The 22450-nt window shown below is 41.6% G+C and overlaps 1 protein-coding gene across 1 annotated transcript in view; it reads right to left on the minus strand.

The window, feature by feature from the left end:
• LOC126163151 (caspase-1-like) overlaps window positions 1-22450 on the minus strand; it is a 133312-nt gene that overhangs the window by 40766 nt on the left and 70096 nt on the right. The window contains exon 3 of the mRNA XM_049920085.1: window positions 7304-7590. Coding sequence (XP_049776042.1) covers window positions 7304-7590 — 287 coding nt within the window. The remainder of the gene's footprint in view (window positions 1-7303; window positions 7591-22450) is intronic.

Below are 22450 nucleotides of genomic sequence, written 5' to 3' on the forward strand. Positions count from 1 at the left end.
TAACAGAAATACTGGACAATTTGTGGCATTGTAAGTATCTTTTCACTATAGATCTAAGGAGTGGATATCATTAGCTCAAAACAGCATTGAACCTTGAGGTCATTACCAGTGTCGGCATATGCTGTTTAACATGAAGTACGCACTAGCCACATTTCAGCGTTTCATGGATGGAGTGTGGAGTGGATTAAATTTAAAGTAATGTATCGTTTATCTGGACGAGATCCTTGTGATTGCTAGAGATACAGAGGGGCGTGTACGTTGGTGTTAATGGGAATATGCTCAGCAAACATAAACCTTAGAACAGAAAAGTGTTAGTTTGCACTGCAGGAAGTAAATTACTTAGCACATGTAGTATTATGAAAAGGATAAATTGCTACTCACCATAGAGTGGAGATGTTGAATCGCAAACAGGCACAACAAAAACCACTAAACAAGCAAGCTTTCGGCCAAACGGCCTTCTTCTGCTGAAATAGACAACGAACACAAACACACACACACACATTCACACAAACACCTCGGTGGTCAGAGACAGTGGTCATATGTGTATGTGTGTGTGCTTGTGAGTTGTGTGTGTGTGTGTGTGTGTGTGTGTGTGTGTGTGTGTGTGTGCGCGCATGTTTGTGTGTGTGTGCGTGTTTGTGTGCGTATTTTGTCTATTTCAGAACAAGGCCTTTTGGCCGAAAACTTACTTGTTTAGCGGTCCTTTTGATGTGTGTGTCTGCGACTCAGCATCTCCATTATAAGGCGAGTAGCAATTTATCCTTTTCATAATACTGTCATTATTCTATCCTGGATTTTTCCATTTTTAGGACACCGAATTATTCATGAGAGGGTGTGGACGGATTCTAGAAGGATGAACACCTTCTAGAATTTCCAGCAGAGCAGGGAAGAGAGGAGTTGCATTGGTTTTTGAAGTTAGTGAAATGTAAGAGGAAATTTCTCCCAAGTTTAGCAGACCTCTCGTGCTCTTATTGACAAAAGATGTAAACTTAAACTGGACATCAAAATGCGATGCTTCATTAGAAAAGCCGAAGAAATTGCTGACTACTAGGCCAGTAATGGTATTTCTGAACTAAAAATAGGATTCCATATTATGATGGGACACTAAAAATCACACACTAGACTTTATTTTAAGGTAAGCGGTAGAAGGGGATGAACATTGCATAACCTAACCAAGGCAACAATTAGACAGAGCTGAGAAGAACAATTCTCCAAAAGTAAAGGACATGCTGAGCCTCATGTATGGTGCCACATACTTCTGCTGCAGTTCGTATAAAAAAGTTTAACGTAATCACAGAAATCACGATGTTGAAATGAGTGTTTGTATTAAAGGATCCATCTAGTAGGCTCACAAACTTAGCACAGAAACTAAGTGAATTTAGAAGTTGTTTGTAAACCTGGTAAAAATTCCTGTAATGCAGGCAGCCTCAATAGGGATACTGGTGTATTATGGACAGTTTCTCGTAACATTGCAGAGTCACAGAGCGCAAGCTGCAGATGGGGATTGCAAACTATTTTGAATGCAGCTGCAGTTCATTATACATGATGGTGTATTACGCAGGATGTAAAAGCTTGGACCATGTGTTGTGGTTACAATTCCGTTGCGTGAAGAAGTACTAAAACAGGCACGCGACCACATATTACCCAGTCAGGGGGACGGAGGCAAAGGACCAAAGGACCAAGGAGTGAAGAGTAGCTCAATATCACTGGTGATGCACACATAGAAAATGTGTGAACAATTATGCTAAGAAACTGCGTGCCATGTGGACAGTGGGCAGAGTTAAGCCAGCAACATATTCCAGTGCGAAAGTTACCTGTCACCAGAGGTGAGTAAACGTTTTATAATGATTGGGATGGAGAGTTCAGGAGCTTCTGACCAGACACCAGGGGTGAACTGCTATCTTCTGCCGATACTAGATAACTTTTGGCGCTTGGCGCTATGTGAGAATTGTTGCTGCCCTGAATCAGTAAGCTGACATGGTAGCACAGGCAATAGTGAACAACTGGCTATTAAAGTTCGGTGTTACAGAGAAGTTCATTATGAATCAGAGCACCAATTTAACATCGTAATTAAGGAAGCAGTTGTGCAATTTGTTGCAGTTTGTAAGTTGAGGACATCCCCATTACATCCGCAGCCAAATGGTAGAGCAGAAAGTACACATCAAATGATAGGGAAAATGTTAAGTCACCATGTGAATAGTCATCATAGTGACTGGGATAAGCTGTCACAGCATATAATTCTAAGACTCGTGAAAGTACAGAGCTCTCACCAAAGTAATATATAGTAGGAACATGCCACCGCGATTTAAGGTAAACCTAAGGTTGGGAAAAATGGTGAGTCAGTGCAAATTTTCTGGAAGATATCGTAAGAGGAAAAAAAGCCAATACCAGAATCCTTGAAGGTCAGGAATGGATGGGAAACCACAATTCAAACCACCATAGTACCGTATAGGTCAATGGGTTATCCTGACAAGCTCATACACCGTAAAAGGAAAAATTAAGAGATTTATTATCCGGAATCAAAATCCATGTCAGGTAATTGTGATGACCCAGCCGGTGAACATTAAACAGCAGCTTTCGACACAGAAATGGTCATAGAAGTTGGAAGTATATGCCCTTCTGGGGTGCATCAGATCCAGATACATTACCACCGTTTGTTGTTTTTTAATATGTATGTTGTGTTCCGTTCTTTACGTCATGTGGTGCGCTTTAATTGTGTGTACATGTGCAGTTCATCAAGCTGTATGATTTTTATGCACATATACGTGTAGTTACACATCAAATGATCCAACACACACTAAAGTAACAACACTAATTATCACGGGCAAATTACACAATCTTTTTTATGGAAATGTAATTTGAAGCTTTAAGGCGCGCAATGTGGAACACGTGAAGAGCGAAGCACCGTACTAGCTCGTCTGTTAACAAAACATCTCAGGTTCTTTTTGCAATGCAATTTCATTGAAAGTAATACTGCTTTAATGTCATGAAATATTGTTGTGTGGCATATTCATCAATGATCATTTCGTAGTAAGTTAATTTCTGTGAAGTTACATAGCTGAGATGAAAGATAGCCATTAAGCGGCAAACTACAAGAATTTGATGGAAACTACTATCGATCTTTGTAAATAAATTAAAATAACACTGCAGTTAATTAAGATAATTAAAATGTAAACTTTGTATTTTATTTCCACTGCTCTGTACCGTTTAATATTGGGAATATTAAAATAAGACGTTAGAGTCGTGAAAATGGCCGACGACAATTATTCATAGGTTCGCGCTGTATTGCGCCTTCTGATATTCTGAAAATATTATCATTAGTCTCTCAGGAATGATAAATGTCTTCATTCATTGCACTGTTCCTAATTCCACATGAATAAATATTGTTCTCTTTAGGACAGCCAGTACAATCGATAATGACGCAATTTGCAAAAATGGGGCTTTAGTAAGAAAAAGGATGGGCATGCCGCACTAACATAAGCTAGATGCATACTACCGTAAGTGGTAGAGCCAAAAGAGTATCAAGATTTTTGGTGTTTTATTATGTTTATATGTTGTGTCATATACTAAAGTAATAGAGATATGAGAATTTTGTAACAGTGATGAAGGGGTTTCTTGTTTTCTTTTTTGGATGTTAGTTTGCAGAGTATACGGTGTGGGTAGATTTCTTTTGTGATAAGTTAACGATTATTTTGGGCGATGTCATGGGAGTTGGTTTATGTTCTTAGTATAGTACTTCTTGCTTTTCTTGTGTTTTACAAAGAAACTCTTGATGGAATAAAGTTTTTAATTTTTTGTGTCTCTAAGAAAGCCGTTGTGGAACCGAGAAATGCTTCTTTTGAACGTAAGTGCTGCTTTGGATTGTGTTTGAAACTTTTGTGTGATACTTTAGAAGGAAGTTTACTTCTTAGCATGAATTGCAAGTCACTGCTGACTGACGAATGAGTTATTCAGTACTTGGAAACAGTTAGACTTTGTTATTTTGAATTTTTTACTTGGAATATCGTTTACTCGTCTTGTTAGTGTAAATAGCTAGGTTTCTGTTTTATTACTGGACGAATACGGTGAGGGTAAAGTAGGACGATGAGCGATGAGTGTTTTATGGTGTAATGATCCTGATCAAAGCTGTGGCAATAGAATTTTTATTTTGAAAGCAGAAAGTGGAGGGGAAAGAGGGAATTTCGCGGTATTCTTGGCCCACATGATTCTCGCTAACTGACGCTGCAGATTTGTCCGAAAGCATTCTTCTGGGGTAAGAATATGGTAACAGATAATGGAGTGAATGTAACCAAAGTAAAGAAGCCTTCAGAGACGGTGGAGATTATTCTTATCAAGAAAATAGCAGTACCGGTATTCAGCTGTAGCACAAACTCTTTTACGTGATACAAGAAAGCTTTTTCATCTGACCTTAGTCACAAATATTTAAAGTACGAGACTTTACTGTGTGACCACCATGGGACTACACATTTGCTTTTTGTTGCAGTTCGACGTTAATTTACTCTCTGGAAGCCACCTGCTAATGTTATTGACTAACCTGTTAGATGGCTCTACACCTACATCCACACGATTGCTCTCCAATTCACAGTTAAGTGTCTGGCAGGAGGTTCATCGAACCAACATTAAGCTACTTCTCTGCCGTTCTATTCTAGAACAGTGCGCGAGAAAAACGAATAGTTAAATCTTTCCGTGCGACCTATGATTTCTCTTATTTCATTATGATGATTATTTCTTCCTACGTAGGTGGGCACCAACAAAATATTTTCACACATTGAGGAGATAGGTGGTTATTGAAATTTCGTCAGAAATTCCTACCTCAGCGAAAAACGCCTTTGTTTTAATGACAACCATTCCAATTCGTGTATCATATCCGTAGCATTCTCTCGTGGTAATACAAAATGATCTGCTCTTCTTTAGGTTTCTCGATGTCCTCAGTCAATCACATCTGATGCGGATCCCACACCGCACAGCAGCACTCCAGAAGAGGGCGGACAAGCGTAGTGTAAGCAGCTTATATCTTTTACATATTGTTCCCCATCTAACAATTTTGTCATCTGCAAAGGGAAAGTGTTTCTAACCATCTCTCAGGTTCATTATTAGATCATTGATACAATTATTTAAAAAAACGGACTGTAACAGAACCTGTGGCAACTTTCCACTTTACATATTCGAACCTATTCCCTGTTTGTTAAACTAGAGGAGAACTTTCTTCTTCCCAGATCTGAGATGTTGACGAAGTTTTTCCGTTATCCTATGATATTCCAATTTATGCAAAATTGTTTCACTACAAAGGCCTTTGTTAAATCAAAGACAATAACTTCTGTCCTCCTGTGCTGCCCTAGTAATGCTGAACACTCAAAACAACAAATTCCTTTTTCTGTGAATGCTAATTCCTCGAAGGTAAACTTCCAGTCTGCCAATAAATTACGTGTCCTGAGATGTGGCATTGGTCCCTTATACGTCGTGTCTTAAAACTTTCGAAAACACTGGATTCAAGGATTTTATTTCATAATTGTCTACATTATCTCTCTCTCCTTTTTTATGTAGTCGTTTCACTAACGATGCCATTTAACGCTCTTACTCTGCCGGCGACGGTGAAGTTCTCCATTTCCAACATAAAAGAAATCAACATTTGTCTTGAAACTATTACGGTCATTTTTAAAGTTATCACTGTCAACCCAATATTCGAAAAGATACGTAAATTTTTATTTTTAAATATTTAACGTCTCAAAAATGAGATCGACAGGAAGTGCAAAATGGCTAAGCAGGAGTGGCTAGAGGACAAATGTAAGGATGTAGAGGCTTATCTCACTAGGGGTAATATAGATACTGCCTACAGGAAAAATAAAGAGACCTTTGGAGAAAAGAGAAGCACTTGTATGAATATCAAGAGCTCAGATAGAAACCCAGTTCTAAGCAAAGAAGGGAAAGCAGAAAGGTGGAAGGAGTATATAGAGAGTCTATACAAGGACGATGTATTTGAGGCCAATATTATGGAAATGGAAGAGGATGTAGACGAAGATGAAACGGGAGATATCATACTGCGTGAAGAGTTTGACAGAGCACTGAAAGACCTGAGTCGAAACAAGGCCCCGGCAGTAGACAACATTCCATTAGAACTACTGACAGCCTCGGGAGAGCCAGTCCTGACAAAACTCTACCATCTGGTGAGCAAGATGTATGAGACAGGCGAAATACCCTCAGACTTCAAGAAGAATATAATAATTCCAATCCCAAAGAAAGCAGGTGTTGACAGATGTGAAAATTACCGAACTATCAGTTTAATAAGTCACGGCTGCAAAATACTAACGCGAATTCTTTACAGACGAATGGAAAAACTAGTAGAAGCCGATCTCTGGGAAGATCAGTTGGATTCCGTAGAAATATTCGAACGTGTGAGCCAATACTGACCCTACAACTTATCTTTGAAGCTAGGCTAAGGAAAGGCAAACCTACGTTTCTAGCATTTGTAGACCTAGAGAAAGCTTTTGACAATGTTGACTGGAATACTCTCTTTCAGATTCTGAAGGTGGCACGGGGTAAAATACAGGGAACGAAAGGCTATTTACAATTTGTACAGAAACCAAATGGCAGTTATAAGGGTTGAGAGGCATGAAAGGGAAGCAGTGGTTGGGAAGGGAGTGAGATAGGGTTGTAGCCTGAGACACTTAAAGTAGTAAATGAGCTTTGCTATTTGGGGAGCAAAATAACTGATGATGGTCGAAGTAGAGAGGATATAAAATGTAGATTGGCAATGGCAAGGAAACCGTTTCTGAAGAAGAGAAATTTGTTAATATCAAGTATAGATTTAAGTGTCAGGAAGTCATTTCTGAAAGTATTTGTATGGAGTGTAGCCATGTATGGAAGTGAAACATGGACGACAAATAATTTGGAAAGGAAGAGAATAGAAGCTTTCGAAATGTGGCGCTACAGAAAAATGCTGAAGATTAGATGGGAAAATCACGTAACTAATGAGGAAGTATTGGATAGGATTGGGGAGAGGAGAAGTTTGTGGCACAACGTGACGAGAAGAAGGGACCGGTTGGTAGGACATATTCTGAGGCATCAAGGGATCACAATTTTAGCATTGGATGGGAGCGTGGAGGGTAAAAATCGTAGAGGGAGACCGAGAGATCAATACATTAAGCAGATTCAGAAGGATGTAGGCTGCAGTAGGTACTGGGAGATGAAGAAGCTTGCACAGGATGGAGTAGCATGGAGAGCTGCATCAAACCAGTCTCAGGACTGAAGACCACAACAACAACAACAACAAAGATTTAAGATGTTTCTGAAGATGTTTACTTACCTTCTGCCAGTATCTCCTTTATTTCCTCGTAACGCTTATTGTCGTGAGCTACGACTTTGAAGCCGAGTTTGCTAAAAGTCTTCAAGACTGCGTCTCTGTCTCGGCTGGTTCCTTCTCTTCTCGGCGGCCTGTACAACTCACCGTCTTTGTACTCACGGATGTCGTACTCATAATGGTTGAAGACGACAGCCAAACGACGCTTAGTATTGCGCATGAAGTACTCCTCGTCGTCTTTCGAGACGCCAGGGTTCGGCAGCGCTTGCGTCACTCGCGAAGGTTTGGAAATTCTGCAACCAATTGGGTGTCATTCAGTGTTTGTACATTGTAGAGCAAAGTAACTTGATCTTTTTAGAAATACGTTCAAATAAATGTAACGCAGATGCGTATTTAATTATTTGAACAGCACCAAGGACAACATCCAGCTTTTGTATTTACAGAGTTCACAAGACGATATGAGTCAGTAGGTTTCCATTATTGCCAATACTCTGCTTTAACTGAACTATCATAGGAAGTTTCGTTCAATTCTTCCCAGCATATCGACGGATATGTTGGCGTCAGTTTCAGGAATGTTGTTCTCCAGGAGGCTAGGGTCCTAGGGCGATCGTTGTAAACAAATTATTTTAAATAGCCAGTCGTAGGGGGCTAAATCTGGCGATCATGGTAGCGAGTGCAGATTCCTCCACAAGGAAATGAGATGTCCTGGGAAGAGGTATCGAAAAACAGTCATTGATACACATGCTGTGTGTCCCATGACACAGTTCGGCTGGAACCATGCATCTTCCACGCCTGTTTCGTTGAGTGTTGGCAGGAAAAACTCCTGAATCTTGTGGACATAACTATCAGAAGTCACCGAAGCTGCCCGTTCGCTTTCTTCAAATAACCGTGGACCAATTATTTCAGCCCGCGATTGTGCACTCCAAACAGTTACACGTTGTGAATGTAGGGTCGATGATGAAGTTGTCTGGCTACTTATTTACGTATGCCAAAAAATTAATGTGAGACTCATCACTGACGAAAACAAACTCGAATTCAGAGTTTCATGTTTGTTACTAATGTTGATACGGGGTGTACAAATCAAGCAGCAGCTCTTATAGCATCAACAGCCTCAACAGCCTCATGGTGGAGATTAAATCTTGTAGCAAGATGTTCACCCCATCACATCACATGCACTTTTTCCAACACCTGTTACTGAAATTATCCATTTTTTTGTCTTAATTCCTGTACTACAGTGTTGACCAAGCTCTTAAAGCTGAAAGCGGTCATGCTGCACCATCAGTCACATACACATATTTAAGAAATGCATGGCCTCTAGATGCTATTGAGGCGTAGCGCCGTATAACGATCCTGCCTTGGAGGCAGTTAAGTGGGAGATGTGTCTCAGAGCTGGATTGTGACAGATGGTGACACGATACTGGACGCGCACTTAGTTTATGTATCAGCCGATGGAGGACAATATTGGATAGGGGACTGTGATTTTAGTTTCGATTGTGCCCAGTAGAGTGCACTAAAGTAATAGAATGTTTCTCATAAACTGTTCTAGTATTTTCATAAAGTGTTATAATTTCTTTTTGTGTATGTAAAATGTTATAAATGTGTTTTAGCAGTACGAATGATGCGTTAGTGTGGTTTAAGGTTAATATGAAGATAATTGTTTAACAAGTTTTGTAGTAGGATATAATGTGGGAACATTTCGAAGAAGTATGGATATGGACAAAGGGGATTTTTGTAGAATAGATTTGTAAAGTAACTTTATGGTAAAGGGAAAGTTAATTCAGGTATAAATAACAACAGTAAATAACTTTATGCATAAGCAAAACTTCAGCATATTAGATAATAACGTCGGTAAAAAGTGCAGTCGTGAGGTTTACTATTTTGCGATTGGTTATGGGTGAAAAGCGCGGACTTACGCGGGAGAGTGTTGTTTTGCTATTGGCTGTTGAGTAAACTGACCAATGGTAAAGCAGTATTCTTCGCGCGCATTTCTCTGCTGATAGAGAAGACCTAGAGTATTCTAGAGAAGTGTGGAAGCCTAGCCATGAAAGGGATCGGACGTGTGCAGTAGTAGTTCCGATGGAAATGATAAGTTGCCGGATCTAGCAGTGTTTCATACATCAAAAGTGTTAAAAAGTGACGGCATAATTATTCCGATGTGTGTGTAGAAATTTCGGAATTTTTAAGTGAATTTTGTGACGAGAAAAGACATATATTTTGCGTGGCGTATTGAGCAGGTCGGTGGCTAAAAACTGTGACTACTTTTGGTACCGACAGACTTAATATTCGACGAGCATTATCAATCAAAAACAATCAGTAATTTTGTAGCTATTACGTTTTCGGAAAATGCAACACCATAAACTTGCTAACGTGAGTGAAAGGGGTTGTGAGTGACTGTGTTAAGAATAGCACAGGCTTGGCAGTGATACTTGTTCACCTAAGTCTCATAATACACTCCTGGAAATGGAAAAAAGAACACATTGACACCGGTGTGTCAGACCCACCATACTTGCTCCGGACACTGCGAGAGGGCTGTACAAGCAATGATCACACGCACGGCACAGCGGACACACCAGGAACCGCGGTGTTGGCCGTCGAATGGCGCTAGCTGCGCAGCATTTGTGCACCGCCGCCGTCAGTGTCAGCCAGTTTGCCGTGGCATACGGAGCTCCATCGCAGTCTTTAACACTGGTAGCATGCCGCGACAGCGTGGACGTGAACCGTATGTGCAGTTGACGGACTTTGAGCGAGGGCGTATAGTGGGCATGCGGGAGGCCGGGTGGACGTACCGCCGAATTGCTCAACACGTGGGGCGTGAGGTCTCCACAGTACATCGATGTTGTCGCCAGTGGTCGGCGGAAGGTGCACGTGCCCGTCGACCTGGGACCGGACCGCAGCGACGCACGGATGCACGCCAAGACCATAGGATCCTACGCAGTGCCGTAGGGGACCGCACCGCCACTTCCCAGCAAATTAGGGACACTGTTGCTCCTGGGGTATCGGCGAGGACCATTCGCAACCGTCTCCATGAAGCTGGGCTACGGTCCCGCACACCGTTAGGCTGTCTTCCGCTCACACCCCAACATCGTGCAGCCCGCCTCCAGTGGTGTCGCGACAGGCGTGAATGGATGGACGAATGGAGACGTGTCGTCTTCAGCGATGAGAGTCGCTTCTGCCTTGGTGCCAATGTTGGTCGTATGCGTGTTTGGCGCCGTGCAGGTGAGCGCCACAATCAGGACTGCATACGACCGAGGCACACAGGGCCAACACCCGGCATCATGGTGTGGGGAGCGATCTCCTACACTGGCCGTACACCACTGGTGATCGTCGAGGGGACACTGAATAGTGCACGGTACATCCAAACCGTCATCGAACCCATCGTTCTACCATTCCTAGACCGGCAAGGGAACTTGCTGTTCCAACAGGACAATGCACGTCCGCATGTATCCCGTGCCACCCAACGTGCTCTAGAAGGTGTAAGTCAACTACCCTGGCCAGCAAGATCTCCGGATCTGTCCCTCATTGAGCATGTTTGGGACTGGATGAAGCGTCGTCTCACGCGGTCTGCACGTCCAGCACGAACGCTGGTCCAACTGAGGCGCCAGGTGGAAATGGCATGGCAAGCCGTTCCACAGGACTACATCCAGCATCTCTACGATCGTCTCCATGGGAGAATAGCAGCCTGCATTGCTGCGAAAGGTGGATATACACTGTACTAGTGCCGACATTGTGCATGCTGTGTTGCCTGTGTCTATGTGCTTGTGGTTCTGTCAGTGTGATCATGTGATGTATCTGACCCCAGGAATGTGTCAATAAAGTTTCCCCTTCCTGGGACAATGAATTCACGGTGTTCTTATTTCAATTTCCAGGAGTGTATAATAATTGAGGACAAAATTTCCAACCTTTCATTTCGTGTTTCTCCCGAAACGTAGATTAGTGACTTTAATTGCAGCCTGGTTCACGTCGAAGTACAGTAGGTTTTACTCGGCTTCCCTACTGATGATCTGTTGAGACAATGTTCACAGGTCTGCCGTAAAGGGATGGAAAGAACCGCGCCGCCGCACTATGTCATCAATTATCAGGCTGACAGCGTAGCAAACATGTGCACTGTCATGAATGAGATAGTCACTGACAATAGCAAAACAGTGTGATGTTCCAAGGAAGTGAGCAACACGTGAATACCTGTGATGTGTGCCAGTGGTAACTTTGAATTTCGTTCTGAGCAACAGACCAATTCTCAGCAAAGTCGAAATGAAGAATTAATGTATAAGTATTCTGGGATGTGGCTGATTTTACTTCTGCTATGATCTGTCTCTGAATCCCCCAAAAATGATGATGAGCTATTCCACAATGCTTAACCTCTGTAAAAAACTTATCTCGTCCTACTGTCTGTTTGACCAACTCTCCTCGCTCCCACAGTCCATAGGTTACGTCATTGACAGGATCCTGAAGATGTAATGCTTCAACAGTCATCACTTAAGCACCAGGACAGATTACATACTCCTGAAACCATCATTTATCTTGCGGCTCTTGACATATACATATAAGCGTCAGGTCCATCACTGTGTGCTATTTTTCTGCGACACTACTTACGGCGAAAGTTTCCAATTAGTGCAGTATATAAATGTGCATACTTCTTTCACTGCCTAGCAGTTTACTCATGTTGGTAGTAAAGAGTAGAATTCTGTGAGACCAATTTTCAAATTTGCTTTTCTGAATCATCTTGTCATATGTCTTTTTACCTTTTTAACTTCTTCACCATTTTCACTAACAGAGATAACATATGCCTGGTTAAGACCTCGCCTGTTGTAATCCTTGTCATCACTTAGGTAATATTCCAGAGCAACAGCAAGCGTATCGTCTTGCAACGGATCCCCAAATACCTTTCTCATTGTTTATTTTACAAGCTTTTGAAATCAAATAATGTGAGGAAGTGGCTATGTGTTTCTGTATCTACTGCTTAGAGTAGCTACCTGGTATCAGTGTCAGTAACTGTACCTTCTCAGTACAAGTGGCTTATGGGACAGAGGTATTTAGGTTTTGAAACCACACATCACATTTTGTGCACATATCACTATCTTCAGGGTCTGCACCAAGTGCATCTACGTTATACACTTCAGAAAGTTTTGAAAATGTTGCCGGTTCAAAGTTGTTTCACTTTCTTTCACTTTTCTTTTTACATACCGTGTTCTTCTTGTGCATCTTATCTTTCCTAGACGTTTAAGGGGGGATATCGTAGGAGCTAGAGTAGAAACGCTAGCATTCAACACATCAACAGCTTCACACCCAGAAATATGAACATCTGCAATGTCTTCTTCAGTTTCACATTTGGGTGATGGGGGTCGTCCAGGTGAGTCGTCACTGAATTTCTTCTTGTGATGAGTGTAGCAATTCCTGCACAACTGATGTAATGATAATACCGTTACTTGAGGACCAAGATATTTCTGCAATACCTCTGACACATTTCCAACAATTGTGAAGTGTTTTTCACTTTTCTTAAACACCACCTTTTTGTGTCTTTTTCATAGCCGACACATCTCACTCTTTCACTACTGTATTTTCTCAGTGACATTGTATCTAACAAAAAGTTCAAAACAAACACAAAACTCAATGCAGAACGGCTTATCTGTAAGTTTCCAATCGCTTGTTGTAAACAGAAGAGCGCTGGAAACAGTGTTACCAACATGCATATTATACGCTAGAAATTCAGTGTTGCGAATTATGCAGAATGTTGAAAAATTTCAACACTTTACACAGAAAAATATTGCCCACTGTGTTTGCATTGACTACTAACATATTAACCAAATAATATTTAGCGTAATTGTCAAAAGTTTTCGGATGAGATTTTCGAGTAAATAATTCGTAAAAACTCGTAAAAATGCAATTTTTTACATTTTTAGTAATAAATATTTACATAATACAGACAGATGGTGCAGAGAAGATACTGTTTATAATCACATCAGTAGTATCTGGTAATATATCAGAAAAGTTAGCGTTCTGTGAATTTCGAAATTAGAAGAAAATGTTTTTAATTGGAAAAATTAATTTAAATTTCGTTTTTCGTCTTAAATTTGTAAGTTAAAGGAAGCCCTTAAGTGTATGGGTTAAATAAATTTCAACACACTAACAGAGAGCTTAAAAAACGTTCTTCAAAAAGCCATAACATTTACGAAAATTAAGATGAAACGAATATATTTTATTTTTTATCACTTAACGATATAGAAGTCTAATATAAATTTTTTTCAGAGAAATTCATGACCATGAGTTGACATGAGCTGTATGATTTGAGTTGAAATCACCCAGATGTGGATCCATCTATGAGGAACTGCGTGGAGAGCGTGCAGCGAAGAGACTTGAATCACAGAGAAGTGCCATTGCAGAGGGTACTGAAGGCATCAAAATCAACAGCAAGAAACTGATTTGTATTAACAATGATAAATCATTTTTCTCGGTGTGTTGTCAGTGACACCCGCACAAGCAATGGCTAACAACTGGATAATCGAGTTTGGAGATCCAAGTACACTGACCACAACCATGGCACGAATTTCATGTTAGTCTTATTGAAGGAGCTGCGTTGGTTGTTGCATGTGAAGAAGTTAAGAACTAGTCCTCTTCATCCAAAGGCTAAGGACAGAATGTAGTGGGTTCATAAAACAATCAGGAAAATGCTGGTCCTATGTGATGCCACATCACAGCGATTTGACTTGGATACATATCTTAGGTTCGTGTATAACTGAAAAGTACACGCGAATACTCGGTAATCCCCATATGATTTGATGTACGGGCGGTAGCATCATCATTCGATTTCATAAACACGAAGAATAGAATACAAGAAGAATGAGAACGAGTACAGAAGACGAATTAGAAGGCTTGAGAGAAGCAGGAGGAATCAGTGAAACATATGGCAATTCACTGCAGTTTAAAGTAGGGCACTGGGTGATGTTATCTGCCCCTCACAGACTGAAGGGGAGGATGAAGAAGTTCATCACAAGGTATCAGGTGGTGAAGGCTACTTCACGAGTCAACCTAAAGCATTGGTTAACGAGAAGAAGGGTATTTTGAACATCTACGGCCTTTTCGAAATAGTCTGAACTCAGTTACAAGAGTTTTTCTGGCAGAGTCAGAGAATAACATGAGGAGAAGGAATAAGAGGAAGAGACAAGAAAATGTGGTTGAGCCTATGCAAGAAGTACCATATATACTAAGATCAAGGATATGAGGGGTGTTTGTTACAGATTTCGTTTTTTATATTTATATATTACCTCGTATATAGGATTGTAGTGAATTACTTATTTTAACACAAATACTTTTTACGTTATTTTTGTTATATTTAATGGGCTTTCTAGCAGCAGTTGCCTTCTGGGGGGGGGGGGGGGAGAGTGATATTAGCCCCTGTCGCAGTATGCATTTCATCATATTTACTAGGCATCAGTGGCGCTGAAGGTGATTTTTAACGGAAGGGAAATGCGGAATAACGTGAGAACTTTGGGAAAAGTACTCAACTGACTTTGGCAAGGGGTGCTGAATGGGGTGTAGTAAGCTGCGTACATCCTATGAGCAACTACGAGAACAAATAAGATGGCTAGTGGAAGTTGTGGCACGTACACATGGAAGAGGGGACGGTGGGATGCTGTGGGCAAAATTTAGAAATCGGTATTTGAGACGGCATGGCTTCATTTACACAGCTTGAGGCTGCAATGAATGGGCACGACTGTTGTGTCCCGGCTGTGGGGATCCAACGGACGTCCAACATGACTCGGGAGTTTGCCGATGGGTCCACACTGGTGGCCAGCCCTGTTACTGCTCGCATTGAGGTTGACCACTCACCTGTGGTCGAGTGGAAGGTCGCCTTGGGGCGTGGCAGGCAGTGAAAGACTTCCCAGGGAGCGGAAAGTAAGGACTCCCTGGTTAGTCTGACGATCAGTTTCCAGGTGCTGTCTGTGGCTGACACTGTCGCTCAGCCAGATGCAGTCACCTGTCCTTTTCCAGAGGAAATCTTTCAGCCTGCAAGACCCAGGCAGTGGGATTATTGATAGTTGGGAGCTCCAATGTTAGGCACGTTATGGGGTCCATCAGATAAATGGCTGCTAAGGAGGGGAAAAAAACCAGTGTGAACTCTGTGTGCGTTCCGGGTGGAGTCAATCCAGATGTGGAATGGATCCTTCCAGATGCCATGAAGACCACAGGATGCAGCCACCTGCAGGTGGTGGCTCACGTCGGTACCAATGATCAGAAGAGATTGTCTCTGGTTTCGAGTGGCTATCAGAAGTAATAAAGGCTGCCAGTCTTGCTTGCGAGATGAAAGCAGATCTCTCCATTTGTGACATAGTTGACAGGGCCGATTGTGGACCTCTCGTACTGAGCCAAGTGGAAGTTCTGACTCAGAGGCGCAGATGGTTCTGTCATCGTGTAGGCTGCACATTCCTCGATTTGCGCCAAAGGGTGGTGGGGTTTCGGGTTCTGCTAAATAAGTCAGTAGTCCATTACACGCAGGAGGTGGCTACACATGTAACGGGGGTTAGTGGCGTGGACTTGACGGTTTCTTAGGCTAGAGGGTCTGGTGGAAACATAGAAAGGCTTCAGTCTCAATGGGTGCAAGTCGATCGTAGGAAGAATTTAGATCTAGGAACAATCGGTATAACAGTTGTAAATTGTCTTAACTGCTCTCGGAAAGTGCCAGAGCTCCGAACGCTAATAGAAAGTACTGGTGCTCATTTCGTTATAGGCTCTGAAAGCTGGCTAAGTCCGGAGCTACGTTAAGCCGAAATTTTTGCGAGGGACCTAATGGTGTTCAGAAAGGCTAGGCTAAAGACAGCAGTGGCGTCTTTGGTCCTTTTAGAAGGAGTTTATCTTTTAGCGAAATGGAAGTAGATAGTTCCTGTGAGTTCATATAGGTAGAGGTCATTCCTTTCATCCGGAATAAAATAATAATTGGATCCTTTCACCGACCTCCAAAATCAAATGATACAATTGTTGAAAGGTTGAAAGAAAACTTGACTCTAATTTCAAACACATACCCGACCTATTCAAAGTTGATGGTGACTTCAAATTTTCCCTCGATATGTTGTCGAAAATACATGTTTAAATCCACAGATACGCATTTTGTGCTAAACGTATTGTCTGAAAATTATTTCGAACAATTAGTTCATCAACCTACTGGAACAGTAAACAGATGTGAAAACACACTTGACCACTTAGCGACAAACAGTCCTGAGCTAATGAGCATCAAAGTGAGTAATGCGACTCGTGAACACGGGTTTGCCGTAGCGACACTGAATATCATAACTCTCAAATCCTCCAAAAATAAACTAAAAATATATTTATTCAAAAAAGCAGACAAAAATTCGCTTGATGCCTTCCTGAGAGACAATCTCCACTCCTTCTAAATTAACTATATAAGTGTAGAGCAGACGTGACTTAGATTCAGAGGAACAGTGTCGACAGCAATTGAGAGAGTTGTACGAAATAAATTAAGAATAGACGGAGCTGATTCCCCGTGGTACACAAAACAGGCCAGAACACTGTTTCAGAAACAACGAAAACAATATGTCAAATGTAGACGAACGCAAAATACCCAAGATTGGCATCTTTTACAGAAGCTCGCAATTTAGAGCAGACTTCAATGCGAGATGCTTATAACAGTTTCCACAACGAAACTATCTCTCGAAACATGGCACAAAATCCAAAGAGACTGTGACCGTATGTAAAGTATTCTAGCAGCAAGACACAATCAATGCCATCTCTACGTGTAGCAATGGAAATACTATCGATAGCAGTGCTACTAAAGCAGAGTTACTGAACACAGTCTTCTGACATTGCTTCACCAAAATAGACGAAGTAAATATTTCTCAATTCGAATCAGGAACAGCTGGCAACGTGAGTAACTTAGAAGTAGATATCTTCAAAGTAGTGAAGCAAGTTACATCACTTAATAAAAGCAAGTCTTCCTATCCAGACTGAATACTAATTATACTTCTTTCAGACTATGCTGATTCAATAGCTCCGTACTTAACACTCGTATACAACCTCTCGCTCGTAGAAAGATTCGTACCCAAAGACTGGAAAGTTGCACAGGTCACACCAACATTCAAGAAAAGCAATAGGAGTAATCCACTAAATTGCAGATCTACATCATTAACATCGATATGCATCAGGATTTTGGAACATGTATTGTGATCAAAAATTATGAATTACCTCGAGGAAACAGTCAAGCGAGACACAGTCAACACGGATTTAGAAACAACGTTCTTGTGAAACACCACTAGCTCTTTACTCACACGAAGTATTGAATGCTACTGACAAGGGTTTTTAAATTGTTCGTGATTTCCTGTCAGAGAGGCCACAGTTCATAGTAATGGATGGAAAGTTATCAAGTACCAGAGAAGTGATTTTTGGCGTTCCTCAACGTAGTGTCATAGGCTTCTGCTGTTCCTTATCTATACAAACAATTTAGGAGACAATCTGAACAGCAGTCTTAGGTTGTTTGCAGATGACACTGTCGTGTATTGTCTAATAAAGTCATCAAGAGATTCAAACAAACTGCAAAACAATTTAGAAAAGTTATCTGTATGGTGTGAAAATTGGCAATTGAGCCCAATAATGAAAATTGTGCGGTCATCCACGTGAGTACTAAAAGAAATCCGCTTAACTTCGGTTACACGATAAATCATTTAAATATGAAGGCCGTAAATGCAACTGAATATCTAAGAAATGCAATTGCGAACAACTTAAATTGGAAAGAACACACAGAAAATGTGGGGAAGGCGAACCAAACACTGTATTTTATTGGCAGAACACTTGGAAGATGCAACAGATGTACTAAAGAGAGTGCCTACGCTACGCTTGTCCGTTTTCTTTTGGAGTAGTGCTGCGTGGTCTCGGATCCTTACCAGAAAAGGCTAACTGAGTACATCGAAAAAGTTCAAAGAAGGGCTACACGTTTTGTATTATCGAGAAATAGGGGATAGAGCGTCACGGAAATGATACAGGATGTGGGGTGGACATCAATAAAACAAAGGCGTTTCTGGTTGCGGTGGGAACTTTTTCGAAATTTCTATCACCAATTGTCTCCTCCGAATGTGAAACTATTTTATTGGTGGCGACCTACGTAGGAAGAAACGGTGACCACAACAAAATGAGGAAAGTCAGAGCTCGCATGGAAAGAAATAGATGTTCGTTTTTTCTGCACACTGTTCGAGAGTAGAATAAAACCGAATTATCGCGAAGGTGGTTCGGTGACCCTTTGCGAGGCACTAAGTGTAATGTACGCAGATTTAGGTGTATTTACAGGAGTAACCGTAAGTAATACATGATCAAAAATCCATTTCACAGTTAATATTTATTGGAGTAACGGCTCTGAGCACTATGGGACTTACCAGCTATGGTCATCAGTCCCCTACAACTTAGAACTACTTAAACCTAACTAACCTAAGGACAGCACACAACTCCCAGCCATCACGAGGCAGAGAAAATCCCTGACCCCGCCGGGAATCGAACCCGGGAACCCGGGCGTGGGAAGCGAGAACGCTACCGCACGACCACGAGATGCGGGCTATTGGAGTAAATCTAACTTTCTTCTCTCATTGCATGTTAGGATTTGCATGAATACTACTATGATATTCTCACTATCCATACACATGCGAGGGTGATATTAGAGAATGAAACGAAAAACTGTGCGAGCAGTAAGTAGACTGACGGAGCGAAATAAGTAGCCAGAACCGTGGCAGGTTACAAAGACAGTGAGAGTGAAATGCTTGACAACACAAGGTCATTACGGAAATCGTCAAGTACTGTAATAGACTACGCTAGGAAACCGGAGGACACGATAAATCGGATTTTGTGAGTGCTGCAAGCATGAGTAGAAGTAATGCGCAAGGGAATTGTAGTGAGGAGGCTATTACAAGTATTATCAGATAGCTTATGGGGCACATGAGGGGTAGTCTCAAACTTGCAAGAAGATATACATCATGTGTTTCGTGGATAACAGGGTGCTAATTTTCTGTCGTCTGAACAGTACTTGTGAGTGTTATAGACAGCATGGAGAAAGCTGCCGCCTGAGTTATACCTGATTATGGAAACCAGTAGACAAAACGTGCCCTTCTATCCCCGCATAGCATCACTAAAAGCGAAAACTGACCGGGCACGATTGAGAGTTCTCTTTCGATTTGTAGTAACAGGAAGACATATACAGCTGAAGTGTTACGCCATTCGCACATACCCAGTCGGGGGGGCAGCCCTTGAGGAGTTCGTGTAGATTGGAATCCGTGGAATATTACTAACTTCGGAAGATGGCTGCAAGCACACAATAACGACGAATGAGCTACAGTTCGTTGAAGGGGGAAGATCACGGTAGGTCCGACAAGAGTTAAACAAATTAGCTTGAGCACATGCGTGGTACAGTTGTTCTTAGCCAAACAGAATGGACAAGATAGTGTGAGGGATATCGTGGAACCTAAAGTGCATTTCCAGCAAGCAGCTTTTCATTGGATTTGCTATACTTGTGGTGACATGGTAGTATTGACTAGTTGTTACGAGCAGTGCAAGCTCACGGAGACCAGATGAATTCAACTGAAGGATAGTGGCTTATCAATCAGAAGGTCTAGATGCTATATAACAGAACCAATCTTCCATCTACCAGCAGAGATTACAGTAATCACGCAACCACAGTTGCACAGTCCAGAAGTACCTCTGGAATTATTGCCAGCGCCGAATATAACATTTGTAAACCAACGTTAGAATCTGACCTAATCCGTTTGCCAGATCGATATACTGAAGTGCAGGCAGGGCACATTTCAGTGTATCAGCTGAAGCATTGCTTTAAGAAAATCATCACTTTTAAATATAAAAAATATTGCAGATTGATTTTCTTGTGCGAATGTGCGCTCTTTCCGTAAGGAAATGTTTCATGCGGTCTATAAAAAATATAATAAAACGTTTATGAGCTGTGAATTCATATAAGCGATAACAGTGAAATCAGCCTATGGCTGAAACGAATCGGAGGAATTGTATTTTGGAATGCTTTATTGCAAAACGTAAGCTGGAAGCCAAGCTCCCCTCAACAAATTATACTCCTTTCTGTTGTCTCCATCGAACTGAAAGGGCATATTTTATGTTAAGTCTCTCTGTAATGGAATTAGTTTGATTTAGAATTAAATATGTCACAATGGGTTATATTTATGTTCCATTAAAAAGGATATGTACTCCCTGCAATTATTAACTGATACTTGCTTTATAATTTTTTCTAATATTTGTTTCAGGAAACCTGGAACTGTGAGATCATCAGATCATGGTAAAGAGACTAATATGCAGAATGAAATTTGTGTTCCGCCATTGCTGTAAGCAAAGCGCATTCCTTATATTATTTGCGGATCATTTAACAGTGGCTTATATAATTCTGAGCAAGCGCAAACTACATTTGATCTGGCCACTGTCTGCGAACTGCGAGTCTACTACTGCGAACTTCAGGAGGCAGCTTAATTATGAAATCATTGCAGTCTTTTTAAAAAAATGGCTCTGAGCACTTTGGGACTTAACTTCTGAGGTCATCAGTCCCCTAGAACTTAGAACTACTTAAACCTAACTGATCTAAGGACACACTTCCATGCTCGAAGCAGGATTCGAACCTGCGGCCGTAGCGGTCGCACGGTTCATGACTGTAGCGCCAAGAATCGCTCGGCCACTCTGGCCGTGCAGTCTTTTTACATGTGTATCAGATGCAATAGAGAGAATGCGTGCCACCATCAACAATGATCGTTGTTCAGTTGCTCAATCAGAAAGGAACCATACTGATTTACTAAGTTTTATTTTCAAAATTTCTGTCATTTTATTCAGATACCGGAGCCAACAATGTGTCACGGTTACTACAGCATGTAGAGCAGTTCAGTGAAGGACAACGATGGGCGAGAGTGATTTTGATTGCACTGTCACACTGGCTCAAAATCGACCATCCTAGAGCATAAGAAAGAATGAGAGTGTAAGCTTGCAGTGTGAAAGCGAAAAAGATAAAAGGGCGCAGTGGGACAAGCCAAGAAGGTTAAAACCGCCAGAAGAGCAAAACAGGTGTGATAAATAGACTCATAAGTATAGTAGCTAAACCAGTATACTACGTAAGATAAGATGCGATAAAACCGATAAGCCTAAACGTTATGACCACTTCCCAACGCGATGTTGGCAAGTGACACGGTAACAATTGTGTATAACTGGCGCAAACACGGACGGGGGATCACCATAGCGAAGATTTTGGCTGCAAATGGCGAAGTCCATTGAGATAAGTGACTTTGACAACCTATGTAAGTTGGGCTCAATAAAATATTTTCGCATTCGGAATAGAAAGTTGGTGACTGAAATTTCGTAAATAGATCTCGCCGCGACGAAAAACGTCTTTGCTTTAATGACTTCCATCCCAACTCGCGTATCGTATCTGCCACACTCTCTCCCCTATTACGTGATAATACAAAACGAGCTGCCCTTTTTTGCACCCTTTCGATGTCCTCCGTCAATCCCACCTGGTAAGGATCCCACACCGCGGAGCAATATTCTAACAGAGGACGAACGAGTGTAGTGTAAGCTGTCTCTTTAGTGGACTTGTTTCATCTTCTAAGTGTCCTGCCAATGAAACGCAACCTTTGGTTCGCCTTCCCCACAATATTATCTATGTGGTCTTTCCAACTGAAGTTGTTCGTAATTTTAACAGCCAGGTACTTACTTGAATTGACAGCCTTGAGAATTGTACTATTTATCGAGTAATCGAATTCCAACGGATTTCTTTTGGAACTCATGTGGATCACCTCACACTTTTCGTTATTTAGCGTCAACTGCCACTTGCCATACCATACAGCAATCTTTTCTAAATCGCTATGAAACTGATACTGGTCTTCGGATGACGTTACTAGACGGTAAATTACAGCATCATCTGCGAACAACCTAATAGAACTGCTCAGATTGTCACCCAGGTCATTTATATAGATCAGCAGAGGTCCCAGGACGCTTCCCTGGGGTTTTACTCGATGATTTGCCGTCTATTACTACGAACTGCAACCTTCCTGACAGGAAATCACAAATCCGGTCGCACAACTGAGGCGATACCCCATAGAACCGCAGCTTCATTAGAAGTCGCTTGTGAGTAACGGTGTCAAAAGCTTTCCGGAAATCTAGAAA

This window comes from Schistocerca cancellata, chromosome 1, assembly GCF_023864275.1.
Source record: "Schistocerca cancellata isolate TAMUIC-IGC-003103 chromosome 1, iqSchCanc2.1, whole genome shotgun sequence".
NCBI lineage: Eukaryota > Metazoa > Arthropoda > Insecta > Orthoptera > Acrididae > Schistocerca > Schistocerca cancellata.